The 25,639-nt window shown below is 36.2% G+C and overlaps 1 protein-coding gene across 7 annotated transcripts in view; it reads right to left on the reverse strand.

The window, feature by feature from the left end:
* Positions 1-1,266: 1,266 nt before the first annotated feature.
* SLC4A7 (solute carrier family 4 member 7) overlaps positions 1,267-25,639 on the reverse strand; it is a 93,827-nt gene continuing 69,454 nt past the window's right edge. For all 7 annotated transcript variants that reach the window (XM_077176978.1, XM_077176965.1, XM_077176970.1 and 4 more), the window contains 14 exons: positions 24,932-25,106; positions 22,374-22,507; positions 21,569-21,814; positions 19,140-19,245; positions 17,161-17,322; positions 16,107-16,220; positions 15,499-15,660; positions 15,004-15,255; positions 12,759-12,827; positions 12,145-12,318; positions 11,655-11,786; positions 10,768-10,859; positions 8,897-9,004; positions 1,267-5,743 (listed from right to left, as the gene is read on the reverse strand). In XM_077176978.1, the coding sequence (XP_077033093.1) occupies positions 5,662-5,743; positions 8,897-9,004; positions 10,768-10,859; positions 11,655-11,786; positions 12,145-12,318; positions 12,759-12,827; positions 15,004-15,255; positions 15,499-15,660; positions 16,107-16,220; positions 17,161-17,322; positions 19,140-19,245; positions 21,569-21,814; positions 22,374-22,507; positions 24,932-25,106 (2,008 nt within the window). In that variant the 3' untranslated portion in view covers positions 1,267-5,661. The remainder of the gene's footprint in view (positions 5,744-8,896; positions 9,005-10,767; positions 10,860-11,654; positions 11,787-12,144; positions 12,319-12,758; positions 12,828-15,003; positions 15,256-15,498; positions 15,661-16,106; positions 16,221-17,160; positions 17,323-19,139; positions 19,246-21,568; positions 21,815-22,373; positions 22,508-24,931; positions 25,107-25,639) is intronic.

Genomic DNA, 25,639 nt, shown 5'->3' on the forward strand with positions numbered 1-25,639 from the left:
ATAGGAATGTATCTAATACCTCATCTAATACCATAATCTGGGTCAGATGAAGGTCAGGTGAAAATTCACTTCCTAAAAGAGAAATTAGAAATATATTACTGTTGAAACAGAAATTTATTTCAAACATGGCCAAAATAATCCAAAGGAAGCATCAAAGGTGATGAAAAATTCCCAAAAGGTACTTTTCCTTATCCAGTCTGCTGGGGAAAAAAGGGACTTCTGGCTGGCTTCCCCTCTTGTTCTCAAAGAGCATGGCAGTCATAACAGATCCCCACCAGTGATAGCCTATGTCTAGGAAATTGAAGAACCCACACAGACAATGTTTGAAGAATATTTCTTTCATTTCATTAACTGAATCAATATGGAAATCCATGTGTTTCTTACACACAAAAACTTCCACACACATATATATGTCTCAATCTTTCTTCAATTACTTCTTTGGAGATTCTCTAAAGGTTAACAAGAGTAAGGTCCTTCTTGTTTTCCTGACAAATGAAAACATTTAAGCTACTGCTGTTTTGGGATTGTCTTTTGCTTTTTTCTGTTTTGTTTTCCCTCTGTACCACCTCACTCATTCCATAAATGGCCAGGCCTATTCTCAGATTGCTGGGTCCACCAAATGTCAGTTTCTTGGTTAATTTCCAGAGTGAAAGTTTGCCTAATTCCATCTTCTTAAACAGCAGTTCACATATGGAAGGAAGAAAAAAGAAAACAAGAGGGGATTTCTGAGGTCTAGTGAGCAGCTCAGGTCGGTATCAACTCGAGAGTAACACGTATCTCTTTGAAGTTCACCCCCTCCGTTCTCACTACCAAGCAGATCTTTATAGGGAATTGTACCGCCATTCCTCAGAGCCTCTGGGAACCACGAGATTGTTCAATGCCTACTGAGAGCCCAGAGCTGGTGAAGGAGCAGGGCTGTGGAGGACGTCATTAAGCGGAACGGGAGGAGGATGGGGACACTGCACCGCCTTCCCTGCCCTTGACTGGACTCTCCCGTCCCAGCGCTGCGTTTTCTGGTGTTCCTGTCCCGCTCCCCGCGGTCCCTCAGCCGCTCCCCCCGCCCCGCCTCCACTCCGCCACACGGCTACGACGACGCTCGCTCCGCCGGGACAGAACGCCTCGGCCAATCGCCTCACCTCTTCTTGGCCCGCCAGCCAATCGCAAGCCGCCGTGCTGCGAGGCCCGGCGCCGTTGCCATGGGCACGGGAAGCCCGGGCCGGGCCCGCCCCCAGCGCCCCTGGGCAATGAAAACAGAAGCGGCCCCAATGGAGTCCAGGAGATTGTTTATTGCTTTTACCAACTTTCTGAAACGTTACAAAAGATAATTTTATTCTAGCAGTAATTAATACAACACAAAGGCTGAATCACATTAAAAACAAGTCTGAGAATTGTGTTTTCCGTATAAACTGAATATTGATTCTACAGTTGGAATAATGTTTTCATTTGCTTTGGATTTGTTTATAAAGTAAGAAAACGTCACTGTAATTAGAAAAGCAGTCATAAAAAATTCGAACCATACAGTATGTAATCACATTTCAAATAAAGAATATTAAAATCAAAACAGCAGTTCAGCTGCAAAAGCTGAACCTGGAAGACACCTTTGCACAGGAGCATCAGCAACAACAGAAAGGAAAATACAAGAAGTGATGTGTCTTTCCAATAAAATCATTTAGAAAAGTATCGATTTTCAAACTCATTCATTATTCCAAATAAATGTCAACAGATACTAAATTCAATATGAAAGTGTCTTTAGGCAAAGTTCAATGCCAACTACAAAGTCCTAGAAGTTTTTACTAAAAACATTATAAAATAAAATTGACAAACTTACTGAGCAATTTGCTTTATTTATAGCACTACACTTACGCTGACTCAAAGCCGTGTGCATCTATAGTCTTGAAATTTGCCATCAAATAAATTACTGTTGGTATAAACAAAGTATTTCCCACGTTTTACTGTACTTGATAATTTTGTCCTAGATGAGTAATTAAAACATTACTAATCATAAGAAAGCAAAAAGACAACTAAGCTCGCTGTGGTGCTTGCCTGACAGATTTCATTTGTGAACTGAGAGTCCTGAACCATTCACTTTCTGATTTCCAGAACCTATGTACAAGACAAACCCTTTAGAGCAGCGCAGGCTCTGCCACGAGACACCCATTTGGTACAGAAATATTTCACAGCCTGTCGAACCTGCCTTTGCAAAGGGCACGAATTAGGAAGTGACCGGATAAAGACAGAGATGCAGGTGAAGCAAATGATAACTTACAGGAGAACTTGCATTAAATGAAGAAAAAATGGCCAAGATACTTGGTTGAAAAAGATCCCAAAGCCATTAGGGCACCAAGTTCTACCCTGACAGGTTTTATGATGACAAACTTGGCAATTTGGAACATTTCACGGAACAATTATATAAAATATTATGTTATAGCTGCAAAGTTCATCTAGGAGGAAATTGTTGTTAACTTGGGCATATGTAAACAGAATGAAAAACGTGTCACTGTAATACATACGAAAATGAGTTTTCTAGAATATAATTTAAACACAAAACTGCATTTTAAATGATACATTTTAGATGATAATTTAAATGGAGTGGTCAAAATTAAGACCTAGATTTCATGTAAACATCAATATTTATAAATAAATAAGAAAAAAAAAGAAATAAGGAAAAAGAAGAAAAAAAAAAAAAGAAAAAAAAAAAAGGGACTTCCTGAGGTGGCTCTGCAGCCAGGTACACAGTAGCACTAAGCTCCATTCCAGGAAACCAAGGCATCTATAAAAAGTGCAGGGTTGGTTATTTTCCTCTAGCTATTGGAATGGAAATCCATTGGCGTCGTTTTTACAGGGCTTAAGCCCTATGGAAAAAAAAAATAAAAATCAGTGCACAGCAATTGTCACTGCTCTTTTGCATCCTTTAAGGCAAAACATACATCTACATACAATAAACTACATCCTTAGCTGTCTTATTTTAATACTATGTGTGACTTTAAAGCAGAGAAGGTGTAAAATGACCACTGAATCACTTAACCATACATTAGCAACAAGGATTTATGTACTTCATACCAGATCTTCTCCTGTTCATATGGGAAGAAAGTGCAAGTATAACTATTGGCAGAGTTGCCAATAGTTGCCCAAGAACACTGGAACTAAAGGTCACTGTAAACTGGCTTGCCAAGTCATGGTATTTCTGGTACTGATTAAAATATCTACACAATTAAATAAATACTGTGATTAGACTTGTGGGGCTTTGGTTTTGTTTCCTTTCAACGTTACTCAAAATATATCCACCTCCTGTAATAATGACCAAAACTTCTGAAGTAGAAGCCAGATACAAGGTATGCAGCACCATGGAACCCTGATTTCCAGCATTAAAGAGTTAGAAATCCAAGAGGCTTCTAATAATTTTTTGGGTCTTTGGAAACTGTTGTAGGACTGTGAACAGGAAACGAAAAATACTACTGAGGACAGAAGTACTGTATTGTGGATGATGCTACATAAAATCCTCAAAATATCTCTTCCCTCCTTGATTCAGGGCAAGAGGTACTTAGTTGTCAACTACTGACATGCAGATGGGTGTTGTTTGGGTTTTTTTAAAGTAATGTACAAAGTTTTGAGAAACCATCTGCTGTAGTTTCATTGTTATCTCAGTTTGATCGGAGGGAAACCATGGGTTACTTTCTGAAAGAGCATGAAGTCAAACTAAGGCACGAGCTACACTACTATCTAAGAATGCAGGTCATTACACAGTATTGCTCAAACTGGTAATGCAGACCTCTCTTGCTTTGCCACTGACCTGAGCCTGTTATGACAGTTTGGATACCATTATTCATATTGCTGTACACTACGATTTCCTTTCTTTAAACTGACTTCTCAGAATTCAGTTAAATGAAAAAAGGAAAGAAAAAAAAATGTTAAATAATTGCATTACATTTAAAGGGAAGAGTAACAGTCCATGTAATGTAAATTCTATTTTTAAATGTTTCTATTTATTCCCACTGATTGCCTTATTTTTGTAATATACAGTTACCTTCTCTACAGGTGACACTTGGCTGAAGAGCACTAAAATTCCACCTCAAGTGGTATTTTCAGATAAAGTCTGCCCTCCTCCAGAATCAGCTCCTTTTGCAATCGTTGAGAATTTTATCACTTGGTCCATGGTAAAACTCCCAACTCTGCCAAAAGCAGCATTAAGCAAACAGCATCTTCTAGTATTAAATGAGCACAGATTCTAATTAAAGCCATTGTAATGCATCCAGAAAGGGCTAGTGGCAATTCAGAATGTAAAGAGATAATGTTGGAAATTAAAGCCAAAAAAACTAAGGCATAAGGCAAAAAAAATATTAAGAATGGAAACTGCGCAGGTAAGTCATCAAGATTTTCATTTATATATAAAATTCTCATTATTTCAAATATTATAATGCTAAACACTAGAACTTGAAAATGTAAGTACAATAAATGCACTGACTGCATCTTTATCAGTGGAGTCCCCAAAAAATCCCATTTACTTTAATAAATGAATATTTATTTTTTCAATTCATCTTACATGATAGAAATTTATACTAATTAAAATAAATAATGTGTTTAAAAATAAGTTGGTGTGCTACCATATATGCCCTTTACAATGGAGAGGATCAGAACTATACATACAAATACCACAAGCAATTAGTAATCCATAAAATAATACTGATCATAAAACTATTCCAGAATTGAGCTACAACTAATTTAATCAAGTACACAGTAAATTAAAAAATTTATTAACCAAGAAATATATTTGATGAAGATATGAAATACTCCAAAATCTTAAAGCTGAGCAAATCAGACACTGAAAATCTATGGGAAAAAATGTAAGCAAAAACAGGAAGAAAAGAATTCAAGACTACTGACGTGGTAAGTACTTATAATTTCCTATAGACCAATTGCTGCCTGTAAATCAAATTTATATTGTGTAAACATGGAGTGTCCAGAATGGCAAATACTGATTTGGGACTGTAACTGCCATTACTGCACTCATACTGCTACTGGACAATAAGGAAAACTCAAGAGAATTCAGAAAACCAAAGAAAGCAGCACACCAGGGTATTTAGATACATTTTAAGGCTTAACTAACCACCTGACTTAGGGCTCTAGGCCACTCCTGTAGAGTAGGAGAGACAGAATCCAGAAAACACTAGCATGGAGTGGAGACATAAAACACAGTAGTTCTTGTCAACAGCACATTAACATTTGTTCTATGAAACCACAAAAAAAGTATACCCTGCAAAAACAAGCACTAATTGCCTGCATGGAAAACAAAACTTCTGTGGCGCACATTATGAACAGAGGTATTGCAAAATTTTAAGCAATGTGGACCAGTAATCATCAGCAAAAGCTGATGTAACTTTTATGCACATGTTGATTATGGAAAACAATAAGCATTCATTACAGTCCTCCTATTTTAAAATGAAAATAAAATTTCCAATAAAATAAATAGCTGAAGTGTGATTACCACTCATCTTATTTGCTGGGAAGATCTTTGCATTATGCAAGCATATCTACAGTGCCCAAAAAAATGGCAAAAATTAAATATGTGTTGCTCCTTAAACTGGAAATCACACTTCCATGGTAAAATATCCTACAGTGATATATATACACACACAAATACAAGCAATTCCCATTGGTTCCATTCTATAAAGATGTTTCGGCATCCACGTATCTCACAACAGGTGACTTTTCCACTTCTATTTTCACACTTTCTGGTTTTTCAGGGCTGTTTGAAAACAAAGAAGAAAATGTAAAGTCTGGCCCACTTTAGGAAAGGTTAAATTTCAAATGTTTTGTACTTCAAAATGAACCGTGAAAGTATTTACATAAGGATGCTTTTATGATAAGGCACTTCTATTACATTTTAGTAATTGTTAAATAATATTCACAGGAACAGTACAAACTTAAAAGACAGAAAGCACCAATATCTCCTTCATAAATACATATCCAATTCCACTGCTTTTATTGATTTGAAACTGTTCGTGCAAAGCATCTTTAAAAACAAACAAACAAATCCCCAACACAGCCTGCAAAACTGTCTAAGTAAAAATAGTCAAAAATACATAACAAGCAGTATTACTAATACATCTTTACTCCTGGGCAGGGAAACCATCTGTTCACAAGAATGAGAGGACATTTCAGTCTGTTCAAAAGGGGAAACCACACTTCCAACAACAGCAGAGGACAGTAAGAAACCTGTGTAACCTGAACCTTCCATTCAAGTGAAGCAGAAGACCCAAAAGACAAGTGTCACCTGAACAACTGACACTCTTAGGGACACAGACACTGAACAGTGCCTGACTGAAGGACAGTAAGAATGTCACAAGGTAGTTGGAAGTCAGTAGAAGATGAAATGGAACAGTCTAAGAGGGAGGATGAATTTCAAAAGAGATGACACATCTGTAGGGTTGCTCTTTAAGGAAAAAAATATATTAGAAATTCATGCAAAGAGAAAAATTCTGGGTCTCCTTAGAATATACAACTGTGCTGGGACCCCACAGTCTGTAAACTACAATAGATGGCTGAGGAAAAAAGAAAAAGCAATCTGAATCCATTCAGAAAAACAAAAGAAAAAAAATAAAAAATTGATCTTCTTAAAAATACATGGTTTTTAATAAATCATGCCAAGCCACACAACATGTCATCTGGAATTATAAAAGACATGCCTCCTTCGAACTGCATTAGTATTTGAATATAAATCTGAAAATAGCAGTGCCTACAGAACCATTTTTACCACAGCACTAAATGTCTGTCTGTACCACCAGATGAAGACAGTTAAGCAGAAAAACCTTAGCAGAACTGAAATCAGTAATTTACTGGAAATTACTTTTGAATGACCAGTAGTGACATCTCTGAATCTCAACAGGATGCAAAGAAAGTATAGCAAATACCTCAAAACAGCAACCAATTGAATTAAGGCTCAAGAAGTCTTCCTTTCAACATTTTCAAGATTAATGCACTATCAGATTGCCTGATAAAAACCTGGTTTCTGGCACCAGTGGTTCTTATTTTCCATTTGTAGTTTTAGCAAGTTCCCTACCAAGATGGATTTTTTACTGTACTAAGCTCAAGGAGGGTATGTTATAGAATCAAAGGGAAGTGTCTTATAGCAAAACATAATGAATAGATGGAATAATGAATAAAAGGCAAAGCACAACAAAAAACACTGCAAACTGATCAGAAACCTGATTCGCTAGCATTGCATATAATTCCATACTAACTTAACCTACTCAGGAAACAGCAAAGTGAGAGATGAAATTGTACTAAATTAGAACTGCCTGAAAACCAATCTAAACATTTTCATTCTTCTGGAAAAAGAAATGCAGGCCTGTATCTCTTCAAGCCTTATATGCCCAATGACTATCAGATAATGCACTAGAATCATCCACAAATTCTGTAATGGGCTGCTTCTAAGAATTTAGCAAGGAAGAAAACACCTATTAAATAAGGAGGGTATACTGACACACGTACCCTCTTATCTCTTCAATTTGTCTTCTTGATGGTCTTGCTCATGTGGTACTCAAGATTTTGAAATATTTTACTTAAATATGTGTTTAACATTTTAAAAATATTTAAGCAATTCAGCCTAGACATTCATGGAAATGGTGCCTGCACTAATGAGTCTCTTAAGCTTTTCCTCTTACAATACACCTCAAAGCTCTTTCTCTGTCTCCTTTACCCTTGGCTGACCTGCTGTCTGGCCAAAACTGTACTTGCATGCCTCGTTTGGAGCAGTGCGTGTGGTGAACAGACAGATGGTATACAAGTGTTAGGTCACTACTGGTGCTTCCAGCAGGACCTGAGATGGCTTGGACAGAGCCATGAACAGAGTAGGAATGCTCCAGCCTTGCACAGAGCATGAACACTCCCTCCTCACTATGAATACTTCCACTGAGATGTAATTTTATACAAAACCTGACAATTTTGTATCTCTCAAATATGTCTTCCTCTGACAGAATTGGCTGAAAAGGATCAACCAATAGAAGATGCATACAATAGACAACAGGACTGCTTAGGTTTAGTTTTCTGAGGCAAACATGCCCATTCACCCCTTTCCTACATAAAAAGTGCTAAGCAATAGGTGCATGGATGATGAGTAGTCCTATAAATCATAAGCCTTTCAGGAATTTGGGAATATTCTGCACAGATACTCATGTCTTGGCTTGTTTCCCTAGATAGATTCAGCTAGACAGGAAATAAGTTAGGATAAAATAGCAGAATGATACATCACACTCAGACTTTGTTCTTTGATGGGGAGTTCACAGAGAAGAAAGGCTGGCCAGCATAGAAGGTAAGTGTCAGCTTACAGAGAAAGTTCAGAGCACTGAGGGCTCATGATCTGTCCATGCACTTCACTGAAGTATATTTCAGTGAAGATAGCATCTGAGACAGGTTCAAGTTTTAGACATTTAAAATGAGTTGTGGAAAAGCAATCCAAGCAACACACTCCCCCATAAAAACAGATCCTAGGGCAGTACAAAGCAACAATCAAAGTGTGCTGGACTTACCTTGTATTCTCAGTGGAATTTGTATTATTGAGCATCAAACCACTCTCATGCTCATGTACATACTAGTGCTTAGAAATCCTAAGCTCATCAGAGTAATAAACACTTGTATTAAGTAAATAAATAGTAATTTTAAAATTACTACTTAAAATAATACAGTAATAAAATAGTAATGAAATAATTCCTTATAGAAACTGATAAACCTCAGAGTAAAGAGGAAAAATTAAGCTCAAATTCAAATTCTTCCAAAGTAAGAAGTCAGTAACTCAGATTCATAAACCATGGGGTTTTTTTAAGATATAGTTCAATAAATACAAGTATGGCTGTTAAACACAAGACAATTAGTTAGAAAAGGTGTGAGTAATTATAGCTACCTCAGGTTAGCTCTGGTTACTTTGGCATTCTCAGTACTCATGGCAAGAGCCTTCCATTGTGCAGTTTTGGCCATTTCGTCTGATATGTTTACAACTGAGGGATCAGTGCTAAAGAACAAACATACTTTCAGGTTAGTATTCAATTCCTTGCAACACTATTATACTTACTGTCACTCATCATTTACATCAGTTGTGCCTTCTTTCAATATTTACACAGCCACAAGTTGAGTTCACCTCTTAAAAGTATACTTCAACAAAAAACTGAAAATAGTCATCTGATAGTCACTAGCACTACCATAACTACATAGCATCTCAAAACAGTTTTTCACATAGATACCAGTAAGATATTGAGAATACTTGACAGGTAACCCATACCTAAGTTCAGAAAATTATTTTACATGCCCAGAAATAATAAATTGAATCACACTGTTGTGCTAAAGCTTTCATGGATCAGTTACTTTAAGTGGCTTTAGGAAATAATCAAGGGCAAAAGAGCAAAGGTTAATGAAATTTCAAAAATTCAAGTGACATTTGAAACTATAAAAAATCTAGAAATTCCAATTATCTTGACAGATAAGTTTTGGGTTTTTTTCTCAAAAGCCTTATTAGATATTTTGCAAGGTTATTTTGTCAGACCACTCCCTCCCAAGTGTTGCAGAAGGTAAGTTTACCCTCACAGATGTAAAGATTTTAAAGCTATTTCCACTTTTGTCCTCCACAGTTATATGCGAAGCAGACTCAGGTGCTGCCTGTAGGTCTGCTTTCTGTTCTGTTCCACACTTAAGCTTCAGAATCTACCCCAGGTCATCTCTAAGTTTTTCAAATGGCAGAAAAAATTTTTAAAGCCATTCTTCCTCAGGGATCCCACAAGACATATAAGGCAGCAGAATACATACAAAACACACGTACACAGTTTATGAAGTCACAGCACTACTGTGAGAGCAATTAGCAACTCAAATGTTTTTTTGAAAAGCTTTAGCATTTTCATTTGAGTTGCTTAAGTCTGATTAAGCCTGCTCTCAGAACAGACAACAGCACTCAGCAGAAATATCTGTCTAATCCAAATTTCTGTCTGTTCCCAATTCTCATCAGGACATACTTGGTACTACCCTAGATCCATAGGAAGGCAAATTTTTAACCTAGGAACCCTTAGTATTAGAGACAAAAAGAAAACCTGTAAACTATTCATCTGTCACATCTTAAACTTGTGTTGGAACAGTTGAGAACACCTGACCACTCAGCTAAATACAACCCCAGTAAGGGAAACACCAACTGAGACAAAATGCCTAACACCAAAGCTGAAAGAATTTCCATGACTGAAATTCCAGTACTTCCTTTTCTGGAAGAGAATCTATTTGTACATTTATGTTCAGAAAATAACATTTTGAAGTAGAAATAGTTGCCTATAAAGCAGGTTTTTTGCATCACAGAAATTACGACTTTAGCCTTCACTTAGGTAAACCAAATAATTATACACTTAGATTTCCTCTGAAAAACCCAAGTGGCTGGCAAACACATGGCTCAACTGATGCTATTAGTTGCTTAATGCTCAGCATTTCATGCACAGTAGCACACAAATATTCCATCAAAACTGACCAAGGATGCTTCTTCACCTTTAGTACAGCTGGTCGAAATTGAGTCATCTGATCTGTTCAAGATGGTCATGTAAATTTATAATTAAGATGCAGTTTTAAAGAACAATGCAGTATAAAAATACTAATGTACCACCATGAGATGTATCTTCATATTTTCTAATCATGGCTAAGTTACCAGCTTGGGGAAAAAATTATTTCAACTCATACACAACCAACTTAATATAAAGCAAATTTTAGGCTCTGATAAAAGAATTTTTCAACAGACACATTTTATACCTGTATTTCAGAGTTTTTACAGGAAAATCTATATTTGCTTCTCCATATGCAAGGTGTACACTGTCGTGGTCTGAAAACATTCTCTCTGCTTCCTGTAAATTCCAAGTAAGAAGTTTGTAAGATTACTCAAATAGCAGAAACCACAGTAGTATCTCAATTTATTCAGTTATCATCTCAACTTATTCAAGTTATATGACAGGTATTCCATAGGGGTAAAAGGCACTTCTGAGTAGGTACCACAGTTGAATGCAGGAAACAGAGCTTATGACCTTTCCTCTTTGAAGTGTCTTATTAAGACAAGGAACATGGGAGACTGGGGAAGGAGGGTGTTACAAGCTTTGCAAGGAATTCATCTAGGTGGTGCACAGAAAGGCAGGACTTTTATGGAGAAGTTCCAGAAGCTATATTACTGTATTTTTGGTAACTAGTAGTTGCACTAAATGGCAGCTCCACAAACACACATGAGCAAAATGCCCCTGATATTACGAACACTTTTCTGACTAATTTAAGCAGAACAAAGAAATCCTACTCCACCACTTCCCTCTCCCTCTCCTTTCTCTCCATTTTCTTTCCCTCTAATCTGATGAAAGACCAAAAAACTCAACATTTTTGTGCTAACAACTGCTTCTTTCCACTTTGCTTGAAAATTTTTATCACAAATAAAAATCATAGTTCATAACAGCATAATTGAAACAGAGACTTAATTCCTTAACCAGCACCAACTGTTCCTCTAGTAAAGAATTTAATTTCTTAAGTAAGTGAAGAATTTAAAAATATGTATCTGGTATATGAGGTCATATGCTCAGGTCACATAATATTCTTTTAAATTGCATTAAGTATTTCCTAGAAATTTACAACATGCTCAGTTTATTTGTTTTCACACTTACTTCTTTCTCTTTTATCTTTTCATCATCTTCTGTCTTCTTTTTACTTTCTGGCATAAGATCATCAAGCCAGCTAAGCTCTTTTTTGGTGAAACACAAATCCATGAGCTTGCGAACGAACACTAATGCTAGAACCTAAAGGGAACCACAGAAAAAATACTTTATATATTAAACTATTCAAATAAACAAAAATGCACACACACTTTAAGAACACTCAGAATCTGTAACTGAAGCCCTTTTTTCTAGTACTAGATTTCATCTTACCCCAAAGGTAAATCATTTCCACTTTCAGTAGCTATTCACAACTGAATTGCTTGTTTTCAGGAAATGAGAAGTCTTTGTGTTTCAAAGGTGATCAGCTTGTACTACCAGGGCTTTTTGTTTCTTTCCCATTCCCTTCTTTCTTAAAGGCAGCAAACATCTTCTGAAGAGACCCTGAATAATACATGGAGTCTTGTACAAAAATTATTAACTGGCAAACCAGAAAACTTACCATCATAGGGAAAACAACAGCAGCTGCAGAGGCTTTGATCACCCACAACAGAACTAGACAAGTGAGCTGAACAACTGTAAAGATATGGACCTTCCAGAGTGGCACATAACGTAGATAAATCAGGTCAGGTTGATGTTTGGCAGGCATTCCAAACAGTTTTATACGGTCAAAAAACTGCATGGAAAAATAAAAGCATTCTTCAGTTAATTATTTTTTGCCTCTTCAGAAGAAAATGAATGTTTTTAGGAGACTACAGAAATGTAAAATAATCCCAAATTAAATACTAATGAAAGACAGTGAATGTTCAAGGGGGTGGAACTGTGGGCTGTTTTGCAGGGGTTGTCCCCCCCATCCTCACTAATAATAAAAAATTCCAGAATATTTCAGAAAATTTGTTTCTTAGTTACATTATTGAAAGAATAAAAAAGAACTGACAAGTGAAGACATAATATTCTAAGAACAAATACTTGAACATGACACTCAGGAAATTATCCTATATGCTATTTAGAAAATATGGAACAACTTTATTGTGCCTCACATAATGCAGAGTGTTACAGCTTCCTTTTCATTCAGTATTAAACAAAAGTGAACTGCTTGTTAAAATCAGACTTTACCTGAATCCCTTTTAATGAAGATACTCCCATGTAAAGAAAGACACCATACAAAACTGGCATTGGAATAAACTAGGGGGGAAAAAACACCCACAGTTAAAAGTGGAATCAACATGACATAAGAGAGCAGTCCATATGAGTGAAAGGCACAGACCAAGTTATTTTTTACTTTATATTTACTTAAGTGAAATCTGAGGACCTTTATTTAAAAGAATACATTGAGCAGCAAAAAAAAAAATCTAGAAATAACAAGGTTATCACCAGGATAAAAAAGTGGTTCTGCCTTGACTGCTCACTCACTCAATTTTCTACGTTGCAAGAAAAATTTCTATTTATGCTAAATATACTGCTTTATGCTGCTGTTTGACAGGAACTGTATCAAGACTACTGTATTCTGTACAACTTCATTAAATTGCCACATTAAGTTTTACTTTTGAACACCTGGAGCAGACAATACAAATACCTCACCATACCTACTGAGCTATGAAAATCTGCTAATTATTCAGACCTAAGTTTTGCTTCAGTAAGAAGACCAATTTAAATCTTATTAAAGATTATATTTCTAAAAATTTAAATTTTAATATATAATAGATAGCTTATATAATTTTATACAGTGTGATTTTCTATTTTTATATGACTTAAAGCTTACTAAGATAACAAAGTTGTCCACTGATTTCAGTGGCACTTGCATCAACCCGCTGCAGTGAAGCCTTCTTTGCTCCTGAATTCATTAAGCTTCCAAGCAAAGGACAGCCAAGATACAACATGAAATCTTAATAAAAACTGCTGCTACCAAGACTGAACAAAGCCCTTTATTTAAACAGTATGAAATAAAACTATGCCTTAGGGATTCATGATGTATGTGTGTGTGTGACTAGTGTCTTCCTGTAAGTTCTGTAATTTGATATAGTGTCTTCTACTGCAATAAATCAGTATAAATCCACACATGGAAAAAAAGCACAACAACTGTCAGATGCAAGGCTTTGTTCTCCTTACTTCTTTCGAACAATAACAGTCATTCACACTGAAAAAGAAAAACATTTCTTAAAAGCAAAGAGTAATAATTCCATTCCTATTACTCTGGGCCCATAAACCAAAAAATATTCATTTCTAAGAATAAAAAGTTAGAATATGGGATTTAAAACACTTTACTTCAGCAACCACCACTTATAGTTATTGCTTTTGAGCAACAATAAATCTATTTCAGTGTTTCTGCTTTTGATTCTGACATTATACAGCTGAGCTCTTGGTAACTTTAATGAGAGATTGTCAAATCTGAATTTTTTTTTTAGTAACTCCAAGGTCTTATTCTTTACAGTCTTTAATAGATATACAAATGGTCAACTATTTAAAATTTATAATACATAACTACTTATTAAACTATAGCTGCATGTTTACAGGATTATTCTTTCCCATTATCTAAATTTGAGAAGCTGCATTTCTTACGAAATTACTTGAGATCTGTTTTTGTTTATACAGACTTTTACAAAGTTCTTTAGAAATACCAGCAGTTATGCAGTTATCTGCATTTCTGACAACAAAAAAATATAATTCTTTCATTTATCCTTTTAACTACTGGACTTGAAACAACAGAGTAGAAGTTGAACAGATTTTAGTAAATCTGAGCAAAATCCAACTGAATTAATTTTCTTCCAACAGAGTCATTAAAAGGTCACTAGGGATATAAATTAGGAGATAAAGTGTAATCTGATGCTACAACACAACCTGCAAAATCACCTTTATAGTGTGATCATAATATATAAAATAATCTTGACACTCTAAGAATCAAATTAAGTTTAGTAAGCTGAAGAACAAGAAGTGAAAAATGTAATTTTTCCCTTTTAAAGCAATGTTTCTACTCCTTCAGCTACACTATATTACTTCTGCTCAAGTAGCTTTACTTCTTTATCACACTCCTTTTCTCTCTCCATTTAAGCACTTACATAAAAACTGCAGTTTTTAGGTAACCTGAACTGAAAAAACTAAAAAAAAGCTGGCAAGAAAAATTAAGTAACACAGGAAAAGGTTGCTTTCTTCACTACTCACTACATTCCTAGCTTTCTCAGATTTCATTTTCTTGCATCCTTCCATATTGTTTCTATTCACCTAACATCTGTTGCTAAAAAAGCAATTTGAGAATGAGTCCAGGCATATCTTATTTAACATAAAAGAACTTTCTCACATTATGAAATGCTAAATCACAATATCAATAGCACAAAGAAAATATTTTGGAAAAAGTCTCTTTTACCTTTAACACAGAAGTCATGGACACTGACGTCCCCATCAGCACAAAAATCATCAATCCTGTCACTCGCTGCTCCCGGATTCCCAAAAACTTTGGTTGTTCTCCTGGTGCTGAGCATTCAGATTCAACTTTCAGGCTGTTAACATGACTTATAGACAGGACAGTTGCAGCAACAAACCACGGTAAGCCCATGATAGAACATATTCCCAACATAATACCAACCATGAGCAGATCAAGATGATAACCACAGCCTTTCTGTAAAATTAAGGAAACAAATAACTTGAAAATCTTTCTATTTATATGATCATACTTCTAACTCAGCAGGTGAATAACCTACAACTACAAAAGTCAGATACTTTGAGAGTATCCACAAAATTATATTTGTTCTTGATTAGTCAATTTATATTTAGCAGCTGATGGTAATTTCACAAATTTGCAGAATGAATCTGATTTTAAGTAACTTACACAACATTAGACTTCCATCAAAAGGACTTTTACCTTCAGTTTATGCTCTTTCCTGTTTATAATAACAGCTGTTATTTGTTGATCCATGAAAATGAGAATGGTACAGAGTAAAGCAGGAACAGCAGCAACCAAGAGTGTCCACCAAGGATTGCGTCCAAGAGGATCTACGAACCATCCTCGATCTTTTCGGGTGGGCTGAAAAAAGGATACCAACCCATCAACAATGAGAATTAAATTACTAAAATAGAATGCAGATTTTATCATTACAAACAGTTTCAATGAACAACAGATCAGTCCCTTAAGTATATGTTTAGGTTGTTTCCCAATGGCTTTGACCAAAAGACTGATTTAGTTGTTACAGGTGAACATGGCATTTATATGGGAAAAATTAAAACAAATCCATTTGATTCCTTCATTTTGTACATCTACACAAAAGAATGCTTCTCTTTCAGTAATAATATAAAACATAAATTTTTCTGTCAGATGAGACATACATCCAAAACAGAAAAGAGAAACTACTTGATCAACCACATTGTAATCAAAAAAGAGAAACTTCTGTTTCTGTACAATTGATTGTTCTACTGTTCATAAAACTTCAATCATTTTAAAAATTATATTTTTCAAAAGGTTTTGTTTCTTACTTCAAACTTCTCTGGAACATGAAGCTTAGGAGAAGGTACTCCTATAAGATAGTCAATCAAAACCATGATTACTATGGTCAGAAATACTGCAAAGTCACTGATGGTGGAACGCACCTATAAAGAAAAGAATTGTGTTAAGTCTTGCTTTTTCACCATTATAATTTGTATGTGTAGAAAGATGATTTTCTCCCCTACAAAAAGCAAGGTTTATTTATATTATTCTACCACTGAACATTATCTATTTTTTCTTGTTACTTTCAAATTTAAGCTGCCTGCCAGCACAGTATGAAGTTGCAGAAGACAAGTATTCCATACAGCTGTTCACTCATTTAAAAGTGGTCTACTGCAAGAGGCAAATTACTTTAAACAACTCCATCATCTTCCTTCTCCCCTCAATCCCATTAGGAGGCTCAGCCATCACAGGTAATTCCTGGTACCTTAGGTCAGTAATATTCATATTTTCATGTTTTAATCAATACGAGGCGGATAATTTGCAATACATTCATATTATCAAAGATAACTTTATTAAACATTAGGAAGACATTACAGGGATGAGCTGAGGTTTATAGCAGATCTAACCACTTCATTTTGCCTAGCAGAAGTTACATAAATCAATCTCAAAAGAATCATCACATTAACATCTATTAGAAATAGCAATCCCCCGAGGAACCACTCAAAACCCAATAGACATCAGTAGTTTGGAGAAAGTAATTAATTGTTTTGTATGGCTAGGTGAGGAAAAGAGCAGCAATATTGTCTCTACTAATGACACCTGGCAATACTGATTAATGTGAGGAGATGGACTGCTTAGATCTTTCAAAAGTTTAGAATATCTTGTTGTAATTCTACAAAAATACAGAATAAACACCGAATTTTTTGTAGATTATTTATTTCCTCAAATGTCCTAAACTTTGTAATTATTAGCTGAATTTTGGGTTTTAATTTCCTTTCCTGTCTTAAAAGAAATTTCTCAAGACAGAATTCAACTCCATTAAATTATATCAAGGTGTATATATTACAAGGTAACAACAGTCTAGTCTCTAATCAGAATTACCTTAGTTGGGAAATAGCGTTTGGTCTTGAATTTCTTAAGGAAAGAGGAGAGGAAAAATGTTGCAAAAAATAGTATGACAGACCAGAAAAGAACATCTGGAATATATGGTCCGTGATGGCCACAAGCTGATCCACGAAACACACCATGATATTCTAAACATTCCTGCAAAGAGAAAAACTCTTTGTAAGTCTGTTTTATTAATTCAGTACATTTAACTAAGCTTCCAACTTTTCTATATAAATCACATTTGAGAAAGTTCATAATTCCAACAAGGGGTTCTTTCCTTCATGACTACCTCATCCTGAAAAAGCCAGACATGTGCTGTCTGTTCCAGAAAAGCCACAGTAGCCACCACTGATTATTTCAGGATGACAAAATGCTGGGAGACGCCCAAGAAGAAACAATTTATTTACAGTCACATTACTTCTATTCTGTTTTTCAATGAAGGAAAAGCAGAATATCCAACATCAACTTTAAGCTAACAAACATAAAAAAGGATCTCCTCAGTTTCTCCTATCTCTTTGACTTTGTTTTGCTCAGTTAAGGGAAAAAACACAGTCTTATAAAATAAGATTACCCAAACCATAAGAAAACATTTCTAGTGAAGTAGGAAGGCATCGTAAATAATGGATTTAAATAAAAAAGAAAACAAAGTCAGATGACAGCTATCCATATATGACAGAAATGCAGAGCAGAAAGTTCAAGTAGACACGTGGAATACAGGGAAAACACAAGCCAATAATTCAGGTAGCTGGAAGCAGCACTGCTATCACTAGCCTAATTTATCAGTTAATTCATTGAAAATTTATCTTATGGCACAAGTTCTCCCTTTTCACAATCTACCTTGCTTATAAGATAACACCAAATCCTGGGTCAGTTCTGTCTCTTAGGTAAGACTAAAGATGCTTTAGAGGTAAAGACATATAGATGAAAAGGCATATAAAATAAGTAATAAATATAAAGGAAATAAAAAAAACTAAGTCCAAAAGAAACTGTCATCCTAAATGATTATGGTAAACTAGGAGCCATAGGTAGCACACAGAAAAAAGTCCTGCTACAAGTCAAGTAAAGCACTGAGGTTTTACGTGGTATTTCTGCTGTGCAAAAGAAGTGCTTTAGTGTGAATGCCTATCCTCAGACACAAGGGGAGCCCATATACAGATATCCACTGCTGTTCTAGACAGCCTCAGATGGCCAACCTAACAAGCATAACAAAACCAGCAGCAAATCCAAATTCAAGAGCAGGTGGGAATCAGATGCCAGTGTAAGCAAAGTGGCTGCACACAGCTGCATTTATTCCACTGCACACTGCCCAAGAAACTACTTATCAGCAAAAGTGTTTCTTTCTAAAAGCTTTCCAGAGCATTTGCACATGATAACTTACCTCCTCTTCACCTACACACAAAATTAGATATTGGTATAAAATATCCAATTCTTAAGTTAATACCTTGGAGCCTATTCTAAATAATTGTTTTTAAATTCAAATAATTATTTTCTTCCAATCAATATTTAGGTAGTTCCTTAGATTCTGTTGGGAGTTTTGTACCAATGTCTAATAACTAATGAAATGTGTTTACTGCCACACTTCAAATACCAATTCCATCATCACGTTATATTAAAAATATTTCTTTCAGGAACTGGAAGAAAGCAAACTCCTGCTTATTCACCTCATCATGTTCCCCTACAGGAAGATTACTGTGGTGCCTAAAAGCATTAAGGTGGCTACCTCAAGCAGACTTATATTAGCATTTACTTCTCTGGACTCACTCATCTAGTCCTCTACAATAACTGTGTAAAGCCTTATGGAAGAAATTAAGAGAGTTGAAAAATACAGTTTTAAGGAAAACAGTCCAGGTTCAGTTAAAAAAAGAAATCAGATGAAAAAATGTAATAAACACTGGTACTGTGCAGGTGTTTATTTTTTATTCATATGCACATATACACACACAGATACATACATATAGCTTCCAGATACTCACAGAAACTGTAAGATTATTCCATGCTATATCTTCACGAGACTTATTCATAGTCTTCCACATACGCAATGTTTCATTGCTTGGTTTCTCAGGCTCAGAACACACACATCTGAAGGGAAGAAGAAAAGTTTACATGCTTTTAAGCTGTATGTGCCAAAATGCAGCAATTTGAAGTAAATTCAAAAATCCTGAAGAGTTTAAACCAGAGTTTACCCCAAACTTCTATGGAAGAAGCAGAGTACAAGGCTTTTCCTTACCTGATCTAGGACTATTGAGACGGTGGGTGAAATGAAGAATCAGGTCACCCTCAAGAAAGACACCATATTTGAGTATGTAGTGAGCTAACTGAAGATAGAAATGCTTACAGTGCTCAGCTTTAAAGCAACTGTATACATAATTTTTAGCAATATTTTTGTAGAAGTAAAAATCCCCCTCTCTATTGCAGCATTTTGCAAACTCGCACTGCAGAATCCTTTCTGTCAGACAGGTTGACAGAAGTACACATCAGATTAAAAAAGAAAAACAAAACACAATGGACTAAATATTGATTTAATGGGATGTTTTCAAATAAAGCTATTCAAGTAGACCAACTGGTAAGCTTAACACATAAACATTTATTTAGAAGAGGAGAAAGAGGTAGTAAGCAAGAAATAAGTCTCCTTTTTCTATGAGATTCACTAAAGACACTGAAAAAAACCCCAATGAACCATGGAAGGGAAAATCTGCATCCTGGTGGTGTGAAGGTAAAGAAAGAAGAAACATTAAATGTACATGGGCAAAAAGAACATAGATTTGCATAGCACAATGTTTGGGGAATTTAGAAAATACTAAGTAAACAAATTATCTTTTATTAACTGAATTCTAAACTAACAGCAATAGGAAATGGGAAAGGAGTGGAAAGCAGTAGCTCCTACAAAGCAGTTGCCAACACAGAATCATCAATAGAGAATGGAATTGCAACAATAAGCATGATGAGACAAAACATAATTAGTTGTTGGTCAAAGCAGCAACATAAAAAACCACGCTGAAGGAAGACTTGACAAATTTCTCAACAAAGACAATGAAGATAAAAGTATGCCACCAAGTAGATAAGTAGAAATGCAGGAAAAGAAACGAAAAAACCCACACCCAGAAAAATGTAAGAGTATTTGAGATTGTCTTGTGGCTCAATTAACTGAACGTGCTTTTTCTGCACCCTTTTCCCCACTGGGTGTTACAGAGTGGGGAGAAAAGGAAAGGGAAAGGAGGAAGAAAGCAATTGTGAACAGCTGGATCTTCTACAGCTTTGTAAGGGAAAAAATGCAGGGCAAACCCATGCTGAACACTGTGGCACGTCCCAAAAACCACAGAGCTAAACCAAATTAAAATCCCACCTTCCCATCTCCACCCTCATGGCCTGCCTATGGCAAAACACGGTCAGGTGGCAAGTACCCAAAGCCCTACAGGACAGTTTCTGCCAGCTCAGTGGATTGAACACACCCACACAGAAGTCCAGTGAGCACCTAGAGCCACTGAAACAGAAGGATGAGCAGCCAGTAGGAAGGGAAAAATAAGTGAGTGAGTGTCCTTCCACAGCCCACTCCTGGCAATGCGGCCTGGTCTTAACAGTGGCAGGAAAGACAGGAAAGTGAGTGTAAATGTCAAGTGTGAACAGAACACAAGAAGCAGCCTGACAGGGTGTTTGCCCTTTCCCCCCTAGAAGAAAGTCCTGAAGAAGCACTGAATGATTGCAAAAGTGAGCAGAGATCTTGGAGGGGAAACACAGTAATCCAAACCAGTTTTGACACTGCTAGAAGTCACCCTGTGTGCAAGGGGATCACTGTCCGGGCGAGGCAGAGCAGCAGCCCAGCAGGACACTGAGTATTCTGCTCTCCAACTAGGGAATGACTGCCCCAGTGCAACAAGCAAGGACCCTCACCCCAGGTGCATGGACATGACTTTGTTAGGGGTCCCTCACCCACACTGTGACCACACAGGTACAACTGAAGTTGGAAGATGCACATCTCCAACAGGAGGGGAGCACCAACATTTAAATGATTTTGTTTAAATGAGAAATGAGTAGTTTTCTCTGAGCAACAGTAAGCAGTATCTTCATCTGGCAGGTGTGAGCTGGTAACCCAACTCATCCTATTTCATGAAACTATACTCCCTAGAAGTAGCAAGCAGAAGTCCTGTTCTGACCTTTAGTAAAGCTGTATTAAAGCAGGCTTTGTCACAACCCCTTATCCCTTCCAACCACCCATAGCTAACACAGAAAATTCAATTTCACAGCATCCTGAATAGAATTGTTTTGATGTTTCTCATGCCCATACCACCCCTAGCATTCCTCCTACCCTTCCTGGAAGTGGCACTCACTGCTATTTAGTAAACAATATGTCTCTCTATATGTCCCTATTTATTTCACTAACAGATAGTAGTAACTTGGTACTTACGAATATGAAGTCAGTTTATTCAAATCATTGTGCATATTGAAGGGATACACTTCTCCCAAATGGACAAGCTTTTCCAAAGCCTCATAAATAAATATGATACATATGAGTGCTGCAAAAGCTTCCTCAGTAAATCGAGTGATGTAGCACACGAGGCTGCTGGCATCTGTGGCTACAAGCACGATGCACAGAAATGCAGTCCACAGACCAATGCTAGCTCGCAGGGAGAGGTAAGAAAGACCATAATCCCTGTGTGAAGAAAGAAATAAAAAGCATTAACTGAGTCAAAACCCACCATTATTATATTCTACTCGAAAAGACACTGAGGCCAAGCTTTTTAGGTTTTCAGCACTTTTCTCATGCTTGATATTAGCTCTGAAGGAAGCAGAAATTTTTTTGTCTCATCTCCCACCAAAGCAAAGCAACACTGCAAGATGTTTCTAGGACTGACAGTGCAACTACCTAGCTTGGGAAGCATCATGGGGATGGGTCTCTCCAGAGCTACCCAGATGGTTTCTCATAGAGGGTAGATCCATCTCTGCTTACCCCTGCAGAAGCAAAGCCAACAACTTCACACAGTCAGAATGTAACTTTTATTTGAGTCCTTGCCACTTCTTCTCACTGATTTTCTCATTCAGGTTTGCCAGTGCCTCACAGCTTTACCAAATCATATCAATTTCTCAGTCTCTTGCCACTGTACTTACCTTCATGGACATACACATTTACTGCACAACTGCTTTCAATCACAGCTATTTTAACAGGCTAGAATGTTAAAAAAGTGCATCAAGTCAATAGAAACATCACTTACCTGCAAAATTTAAATAATATTTTTTCAAATACTAGAACTGGTCCTGTGCTTCCCAAGATAGTAAGAGGTTGCCCAGCAAAGAGAGAATAGGCAATCCCAGTTAATGAGGCTCCAAAGAGAGACTCTATTGCACTCTGTTTGGGGGAAAAAAAATGCTGTAACTTTGCCATCTTTCAGGTTAGCATTTAGCATCATATCTTCATAAATACAGGTTTAAGATGCACTAACTTAGAAACAAGACAAGATGCAAACACATTGCAATCAATATCCATGTTTGAGACAAGAATAACTTAACACTGTTTTGCAGTAACAATACCACGGACAAGATTTTGAAAACTTCACCCTTGAGAAACATAAAGCCATCCAAAACCATGAGAACAAGTTACTAGTCCTGCCAGCTCTAAAGGAAAAGCATACCAACAATTATACAAATTTACAAAACAAAACCCAAAAAACTAACCTAAAACAAAAAAAAAACCCCAAACAAACAAAAAAAGAAAATAGTTACTCAACATGTTGTTTACAGAAAGAATTAATGGTCTCTGTAAAGAAAATAGATATCTGTATTGCACCATATCTACAGTGTGCTGAATCAAACCTGCATCAACCAAGCATTATAAAAGAAAAAAAAAAAAAAAAAAAAAAAAAAAAAAAACAAGCTGACAGGCAAAGGTGCGGGGGAAATTACTGAAGAATATTGCTTTATGTATACATGACACCAAAAATAGATGAGCAGTAAACTAATGTCCCACCTGGTAATGCATTTCTTTTCAAGGAATTAAGGTATCTACTTCAGTTCTTGAATTAAGTGTTTCCCTGTAATATTTTCTGCCAAAAATACCCAGTTACAATGTACCTCTAAAGAGAGAGGCCAGAATTTTAAACACTAATATTATATTAAATTTACTTGAAAACAGTTAATTACACCACCTACCACTATGAGAGGTCATGGATTACAGATTCCTGTAATGGAATTACAGTGTTCCTAGTGGAACTTTAAAGGATTTGCTATTTTGAAATTAGGTAAACCTAAGAAAACAGAATTCTTCAAACTTGAGCTCCAATTCAGGAAATCATCCGAAAATGGTCAAAATGATTTGCTGAACTGGGCTATTAAAAATGAAAATGAGTCCTTTGTTCATAACATTAAGAAAAAAAATATAATTCCAGTCTCTCGTTCTATTACCTTCAAATTAGTGTTTTTGGTTAGTCAATGCATTAACCTTGGGGCTCTCAGTCAGGGTGGCAGGGACAGGAGCACTGTGGAGGTGATGGCCTCTGAGAATGCGAGGGAAGGTTTCAAAGACAAACTGTGTACCTTACAATGTCAGCTACTGTGCTTGAACATGTGTGTGCAGTAACTAAATGTTTTATTCAATGATGCACACCAAGTATCTGAAGGCAGGAACAAACCCGCAAACAATTCCAGATAGCTAAAAGAAAGAAGGTGTTTGAGAATCAAGCTTTGAAAGGAGGGTAGTTTCATTATTATACATGTTGTACATTCAAAAGTTACACTGTCATTTTAGTAATCATTCCTACATTTACAGTGGGAAAACCAGCACACAGAAAAGATATAATTGATTTCTGTATTTTCTATCAGCCTGAAGTGCTACATCAATAAACAAATATCTGAGTCAACAGCAATAATTGAAAGAAATAAAACAGTTAACTAAATTTTAATACAGTATAAGCTTAAAATTTTCATTAAGTATCAAGAAGAATTTTGTAACATAAGTTTCAACAGCATCTTAGCATTTGTAAAAGACATGTCTGAATATATCTGTCCCTCCCATAAAAGGACAGAGCCTTGTTTTTTTGTGATAGATTTAAAAACAGAAAATACACTTCAAACTAGATTCCTCATAAGCCAATTGACACTAAGTTACTAACACTGCTGATATTAAGTAATTCTTCCCTGCTTCAAAAACTGCTGGTGAAAAGGTGCTGGTATTGTCTACTGCCCAACATAACACTACCAAAATTTTGTATGCATATGGTTTACATTTGAATAATTTACAATGAAGAGTATTTTCTGCTGATAAACCTCAAACACTTTATTCTGTTGTGAGCAACATATGTATTAGTGCAAGCATAAACACATCCTGTCAGTTTCATAAATGGACTGCTGGCCACACACTGCAGGCATTATCATCCTCATAGGTCTACTCAAGGCCAGTACATACTCTTGGCTATCCACCTTGAGCCTCTGACTTTGCCTAAAGCAGGCCCAGTGGGATGGTGCACCTTTACTGCTATTTATTGCTCTTAAGCAGCCAAAAAGAAGGCAATGCAAGCCTTTTCTCAATTCATGAAGCCATTCATCCAATAAGGCAGGATAAACATTTTTTACCTCCCCTGTGCATCTTCTCCTGTTCACATAGGTTCCCCACACTTTCCATAGCAATTACCTTTTGGGGAAGATCTGCTTTGGGGCAGGCTAATCAAGTGCTGTGGGTAAATTCTTCAAATACAAGTATAAATAAATGAGACAAATGCACACAGTGACTTGCCTCTGAAGGTCTAAAAGCCTGGCCGCTACCATTCTTTGTACTCACTATTCTGCCTTCTGTAGCTTCTCCCAGGAGCCCTCCAAAAGTGATTACAGGAGACATACAGGCACAGTATAGGAAAAGAATCGAGGCCAGGCACTGCAGGCTTAATGCATCCTTGAAGTCACTCAAGAAAAAAGGTGCTTTCCTTTTGATGTCAAGTATCAAACCACCAAAAAGCCTAAATAGGTGAGATGAAACTCGTCAAACTGTACACTAAAGGATTCTAGCTAGTTTAAAACTATGGGCTACACATGACTGCCAGTGCCTATTGCTGGCACAAATTAGCTATTTCATAATGCAGATTAAAGCATAACAATTAAAAACGTCAATGAGAATCTTATCTACTCCAATTTGGGAGTATTCCAAACATAATCAAGCAGGTTTCCCACATTTTTAAAAGCTGACTACGTTTTTTTTTTTAAATATATGGGCTAGATACTGAAAAAATAACTTTGCAAACAATTTCACCTAAATGATGCTTAAAGTCAAATCTGTCTTATGATATTCAAAACAATGGAACAGAGAAATATGCTAAACCTCAACCAAGATCACTGCATTATCGCATTTCAATATTACCACTCCAACATACAGTTGTAGCTTTTTATTTAAATTCACTACATACATATGATGACGTCAATAAATAAATTTAGGTCTATCATTTTTAACAGTGTTCCTATCTGGAGAACACAGATATTCCAGTTAGTTCAGCTG

Source organism: Agelaius phoeniceus, chromosome 1 (assembly GCF_051311805.1).
Source record: "Agelaius phoeniceus isolate bAgePho1 chromosome 1, bAgePho1.hap1, whole genome shotgun sequence".
NCBI classification, from domain to species: domain Eukaryota; kingdom Metazoa; phylum Chordata; class Aves; order Passeriformes; family Icteridae; genus Agelaius; species Agelaius phoeniceus.